Below are 6,980 nucleotides of genomic sequence, written 5' to 3' on the forward strand. Positions count from 1 at the left end.
TGTAGCAAAGGAACATCCCGAGAGATTCAGGAAGACATGGGCCTGCTGAAGTCATTTCAAATCCACCACTACCTATCACCTATTAGTGCATGAACAGCCTACACCCCCTGACTGAATGATTAGACACAATGCCGTACTAGGGAACAACCTGTTCACCAAAGATGCTTTTGATGCACATTTGGACGGGCTGAGACTCTACATCGTGGCCTGCCTTTCAGGTTCCTGACACACGTGTTACCCCATTGAATGATCTTGCAAGTATTGTATCCTATGAAATGATGTGATTTATTTAATCCACAATTACCCATTCCACATCCCCTTTACCCCTTACCCATTCCACATCCCCTTTACCCCTTACCCATTCCCCTTCCCCCCCTCCCCCCCACTTTTTTTTCTCTAATCCCCCCCCCCACCTCACTCTACATTTCTTTCTCTAACTATTCTCCTTTCTGTCTTCTCTTTATCTCACACCTTTTATATGCCCTCATTATTCATGTATCCCCAACAAAATAGAGCATTTACTCTCATAGAGGTGTGACTAATTTTACGTAGCTCACACGTTCCTGATATGGACACACAACTCATAACATACACACCATCATATGCTATCCTTATCCAACACACCACACTCCCTTAACATAAGAGCTCACTAATACATGGGTCAGTATTCATTATACCTATATTGACTTATCTATTATACTCTTTGTATCTGCTGGTTTGTAATATACACTGGATATAATGTGTTATCCCACCTTTGTATTGCAGTTTAAATCCATGGCCCAACGGGAGGCTACGTGCTATGCCTATGTTCGGACTGTGATCCGTAGTTGTATATGCCTTGATATGCCTTTCTTCTAATAAAAGTATTTTTTGGAAAAAAAAAGTAAAGAAAACTTTGGTAAAGTATTAAGGATTATTGTGATGGGAGTGACTTTTGGGGGTGGGGGGACCTCTGTATCATCTTCCCAAATTCTTATGTTTAAGTGACCCTGTGCCTGTTAGGGTACAGGGTGTGTATGTGAATGTCTATTGTGTATTGGTGTGTTGTCCTTTGTTCTCGGCCACATGGCTGTCTATTGTCCGTTTGCCATGTGCTGCCTCATTGTTCTGTGTCTTGGTTGGATGGGGAGGGGTGATGATGTGTTTCCTGTAGCCCTCTCCACTGATGGGGTGGGCTGATGATGTGTTTCCTGTTCCTGGTTGTGTTTCCCCGTCCTGTGTATATAACTGGTTGTGTGTATAAAATATAGGAGTTGACTTCCTGTTTTAAGAAGAGTCGGGTGCTGTCTATTTCCTGAGGGATTTCAAGGGTGTGGTCTGTGGATTTGTGTTCGGATAGGGAAGCTTCAGTATAACGGAATATACCCCAGTGCGGTCTGGGGTCTGGTTCCATTACAATCATGTTTCTGATATTTCAGCTGGATTTTCTGGAGAACCCCATAGCAAGGTATTTTGTTTGCTCCCCTAAATACAAGGTAGACTCATTGAGATTTTTGGCTCTTGCCAGAGTACACCCCACACCTGAAGGATGTACAAATTGAAGGCAACAAAGCCACCGGTCTCACTATATGTGATAGTTTTACTTCTTTTTTGAACCTCAGTTAGATTAATTTCTACTAGGTTTAGGTTTTTGACTGATAATTATCTATCCTGCTTATCATCACGGTCATGATAACTAGCTTTACTGTGTTTCGTTGGCCTGCTACTTTTTTGCACATTATTGTTTTTAGTTTTGTTTTCTTTTTTTCCCTTCAGGATGTGAGCTGAACAGCAGGAAAGAACATTTACAAGTTTAGGTTTATTGCTCCTCCTTCCTTATGTTGGGGAATGCAGGTGAGCTCTCCAGTTCATGTCCCCCTCTTCTTCCACAAGCCAATTTATTCTAGATTAATTGGTCTGATTTTTATGTCTTGTCAGCCCTTACCTGGAAGGCAGTGGTTGCACCTCTGAAACGGGATTGTGACTTGTGGTCCTGTCTGGAGCACATAGGGTATTGAACCACTGTGTTACTTGGGCCCTACATCATCTTCAACTGGCTTGTTTTGGCTGGTTCCAACCAGCTTGTTCCGGTCTGGATGATGTGGCTTCCTGTACCATGACAGCCCCATTTGTAGTGTCATTCTTGGGCCTAGGTACTGTAAACTATGGGCCTGCCAGCTTTGCATTTCCCAGCTTTGCATCAGTCCTTGTCTTCAGCACCATGTCCGTCTGTTTATGTGTGGTGCCCAGAGGCAAGCAGGGGGAGCCTGCCCCAACACCCTGGGAATATAATATGAGATGTTTATTCGAATTTACCCACAGTGTGTGGGGGGGGGGGGGCTCTGTGGGATGCCACTTTATTCATACCCAGTTGCTAGTGGTTCATTTCATGTCCACCACCCAAGAGTGCTGGTCACATGTTCCATCTCTGTTAAGGGGCATGTTGTTGGTGGACTTTTTTCTGTCATTGCACCCTGCATGTGAGGGTTTCTTCTGGGATCCTGATGTTGCCAGATATGTGGTCGGCTGTGCTAGTCTGTATTTTGGGGCATTATCATATATCCTTTCCTTGTAGAGTTTCATTTTTTACCTTAGCCATTAGGTTCCCTCCAGCCAGTGCCTAGTTGTACCTGGTTGACTTTTGGTTTGTTTCTCTTTCTGTGCTATATCCCCATTTTGGGGAGTCCTTCAGGGTTTTTATGGACTCCTACTTATATGATATTTAATCATCATATGAGATTTGGATTATTGTTACATTATATATTTCTTCTCTTAGATCTCCCACTTTTATCTGGGTTCCTGCTGTTCCCTCTGGTTTTTGATGATTATATCCATGGACTCGACAAAGCACAACTGGACATGGACTTGACAAAGCGCAACTGCGCAAAACATGTCATCTTGGTAACCCTACATATGCTCCCAGCTGAAGCCAACGCCGGACACTGCCTTCACTTGCCATGGTGACACCACCCAGGACGCTGGTACGCTGACACCAAGTGATTTGAAGCCGACAGGAGCATTCTCTGATCTCACCTCCCCTCAGAGCGGACGGCCCGTCCATTGGAGTCACACTGTCCACTTCAGGCTGGTCAATTTTATTATATTTGCTACTTTGTCTCACCCAATAAAGATGCACCTTCACTAAGGTGCTTGTCTGAGATCATTTTCCACAGCGCCTCTTTTTTTTTCCAGTTCTCTTCTCCTAGACCTGTAAGTCCTTTCAAATTTGTTGTACCTGGTTGACCTTTGGTTTGTTTCTCATTCTGTGTTAAATCCTCATTTTGGGGAGTCCTTTAGGGTTTTTATGGACTCCTACTTATATGATATTTAATCATCATGTGAGATTTAGATTATTGTAACATTATATATTTCTTCTCTTAGATCTCCCACTTTTATCTGGGTTCCTGCGCTTCCCTCTGGTTTTTGATGATTATATCCAGTCCCATATCTCGGGTATACCATTTTCTGATGTTGTGCACCTTAGGTCTATTTCAGCTCTTTGGCATCTTATTAGGTCCCCCCACATACCGTTTGGGGCTCCTCATTGGCCCCCTGGATCAGGAGTCATTACTGTGCCACAGTGTTGGTAAGTATGCAGTTTTTTTTCTGCTGTGGACAGGAATATTTCATGGGATCTGTGAAATTGTACACTTTGGAGTAGGTTTCCCTTTCTTGGTTTTTGTCTTTAGTATTGGTATTGTGGATTCTATCTGTTTTGTTTATTACCAACAATGATTCAACAACTTTAAAAAATGTAAATTGTCACGATTTCACTTGAAGTTTTCCTGCCTGTGAAGTCTTACCTACTTTCTGCAATGCTTCTCCTAGACCTGTGATTCTTTTCAAATGTGTTGTTTGGCTTCTGTGCTCACCTACGGGCATTGCCTGTTATTCTGAGGGTTTATATTTCCCTTCCCTTTCATTACTTCCTCCCAGTTTGCTTCCCTATATATACATATGTTCAGTGCAGCCCGCATTGCCTGAGCAACTTCCCAGTTCTCTGAGCTGGTGTTTGACGACTATTACGTGTTTTGAATGTCTGACTTTCCATGTACTGACCCCAGCTTAGTCTTGCCTGCCACCCACCCCGACCTTGGCTTGTTTCGTGGATTTCCTTCTGTCTCCTGTTTGTACTCTGCACATCTGAGTGTTCTCTGCATCCTCAGTTGGGGGTACCTGGTGGCTGTGAGCTGATTCCATTCAAACCATTAGAGGAACTGGTGAAGAAGCAAGCTGGGGATTAGACTCTGTGCTCCGGGGAACAATGAACAGGCGATCTACAAGGGCTCACTATCAAAGAAACCTGACATAGATGGTCCTGATGAAGCAGGAAGCCCCATGAAACGCGTAGACCATTTATCTTACTGTAACTGTTCTGTTACTCCATTTCTATTGTTTTTAATATGATTATTGTATACACCTATTGACAATTATATACCTAATCTTTTGTAAAATTTGTTGGATTTTAATTGTATTTTGCAACTATTTTATTCACATATTTACTCCCATTGGCATATACACTCACTGGCCACTTCCCATGTTAACCACATGGCAGCAACTGAATGCATTTAGGCATCTAGATGTGGTGAAGACGACTTCCTGAAGTTCAAACTGAACATCAAAATGGGGAAGAAAGGGGATTTAAGTGACTTTGAACGTGGCATGGTTGCTGGTGCTAGATGGGCTGGTCTGAGTTTTTAAAAAACTGCTAAACTACTAGGATTTTTACGCACAAGGTTTACAGAGTGGACCAAAACAGAAAATATCCAGTGAGCGGCAGTTTTGTGGATGAAAATGCCTTGTTGAGGTTAGAGGAGAATGGGCAGACTGGCTCAAGATGATAGAAAGGCAACAGTAACTCCAATAACCACTCGTTACATCCAAGGTGTGCAGAAAACAATCTCTGCTATGAAGAATTAAGGCACTTCTGAAGGCAAAAGGGGTCCAACCCCAGTATTAGTAAGGTGTACCTGTGTGTAAGGTCCCACTTATTTCTTTGCTTTGCTTAGCGGTATTGCTTCTACATTTGCTGACCAGCCATTCTGGACAATGTTACAGAGCCGTTCCGGGACTACCACTGCACAGTCCTGGCCAGATTTTCTGTGCGCAGTGTGGCAGTGCGGTATCCTGCCACGGTGAAAATCACGGTGATAACCCAGGATTCTCAACTATACAGGTTGAGGGCCTCCAGGCAATTCTCTTAATGCAGAGGAAACTGGTTTATCAGTTTCTTCTTTGGTTTGTAAAGCCTGTTTTGGGACCTGTGGCCTGGAGATTTCTAAGTGATTTGGGAGGGGTGAAATCACCAATCCTGGGACTATGTTTTGAAAGCAGCCAGCACACTGATTGTACAGGTGTGTGCAGGCCTTTTTGTAGAGGCCAAACCATGATTCTGGGCTCTACCCCGGAAGACAGGAGGTCATTGCCCTGGAGTCAGGAGGGCTCCACCTAGGAGAGGTGGAAGCCAGAGCAGCAAGGGGGCTGCTAGCTGTGTGCAAAGGGGCTGCTAGCTGTGTGCAAGTGGCTGAAAAAAAAACTCTACGCTTGATGCTAGTTCCCACAGCAGTTCCACCTGTCCTCAGAAACTGATTAATAACATTTTCTGTCTGTCAATTCGTTTTCACAGATGACACATCAAAAGAACCAGACCATTTTTATGGAAATCCTGATTATTGGATTCGAAAGTTTCACTGATTACAAAATTCCACTCTTTCTTCTCTTGCTGATAATCTACACATTAACCTGCATTGAGAACCTCTTGATCATCTTTTTGGTTAATAAATACCCTCATCTCCATTCTCCTATGTACTTCCTGATCAGTAATTTGCTCTTTTGTGAATTTGTCTATACTACGAACCTGGTTCCACTGATGCTGCATGACTTACTGTTGGGAAGAGGGGTCATCTCCTTACTTGGTTGTGTTGTCCAAATTAACGTATTGGGAGTTTTGTCAGACGTGGCGTCTTTTCTGCTTACATTAATGTCATATGACAGATATTTGGCTATCTGTAAGCCTCTGAGATATTCCGCTCTCATTCACAATAGGCTGTGTTTGTATTTCATTATTTTGTTTTGGTTGATCTCGTTGATGATTGTGGCAGGGATATCTTACTTTCTGCTTAACCTGGAATTTTGTGGCCCTGTGATCATCGACCACTTCCATTGTGACTTCAACAACATAAAATCCTCGGCATGCTCGGACATAACGTCGTTCGACTTTTTTGTCTTCGTCATCAGCATTTCGCTGACAGTTGGACCTTTTGTATTGATTGTTTTATCTTACGCTTTTATCATAAACGCAATTCTCAAGATAAAGTCCTCATTGGGACGCCAGAAAGCCTTCTCCACCTGCAGCTCACATCTCCTGGTGGGGACTTTGTATTTTTGCACAGTTTTCATCTTGTATGTGGTGCCAAGAGGCAGCTATTATTTCCAAGTCTATAAAGGGATGTCCTTCGTCTACTTTTCAATTACTCCGCTGGCAAACCCCATCATTTATACTTTAAGGAATCAGGATATTCATAAAGCTATGAAGATGACGATAAGTGAAATGAAACAACTTTGTACTACAAAAATACATTAATAATAAACATTGTTCATATTGTACTGCGTTATTCACTGTTGTGTTCTTACTGCTACTTTAACCGTTTCCTCGCCGCCCTATAGCAGAAATACTGCTACAGGACAGCACGGGAACACAAAATTTGTGGCCCCGGCTATCAATCATTGGATTCCTGCCGGTGATTCTCTGCCGGCACCCGAGGATTCAAGGATTTCCAACGGGGGAGAGACCTTTATGTAAACAATACAGATCTCTCCTGTCAGCTCCTGCACAGGGGCAGACTGAGCATTCGAGTACTCGGGCACTGCCCGAAAGCCCGGAGTCAGTAGGGGGCCCCATGAGATGCCCCTGGTACCTTTTTCATAGGCTTTTTTGAGCTTGGGCAAGGACACCGGGGCCCCATGATCCCCTATTGCCTGGGGTCCCCATGAGTTGTCAG

General features: G+C 43.5%; 1 protein-coding gene across 1 annotated transcript; it reads left to right on the forward strand.

Annotated features, from left to right (window-relative positions):
• Window positions 1-5,605: 5,605 nt before the first annotated feature.
• LOC149460375 (olfactory receptor 10AG1-like) lies at window positions 5,606-6,585 on the forward strand. Its single transcript, XM_089679781.1, has one exon. The coding sequence runs from the start codon at window positions 5,606-5,608 to the stop codon at window positions 6,560-6,562; it is 957 nt and encodes a 318-aa protein (XP_089535907.1). The 3' UTR covers window positions 6,563-6,585.
• Window positions 6,586-6,980: the final 395 nt, after the last annotated feature.

This window comes from Staurois parvus, unplaced genomic scaffold (assembly GCF_062004578.1).
Source record: "Staurois parvus isolate SC_StPar_1 unplaced genomic scaffold, SC_StPar_1.0 ptg000231l, whole genome shotgun sequence".
In the NCBI taxonomy this organism is placed as follows: Eukaryota; Metazoa; Chordata; class Amphibia; order Anura; family Ranidae; genus Staurois; species Staurois parvus.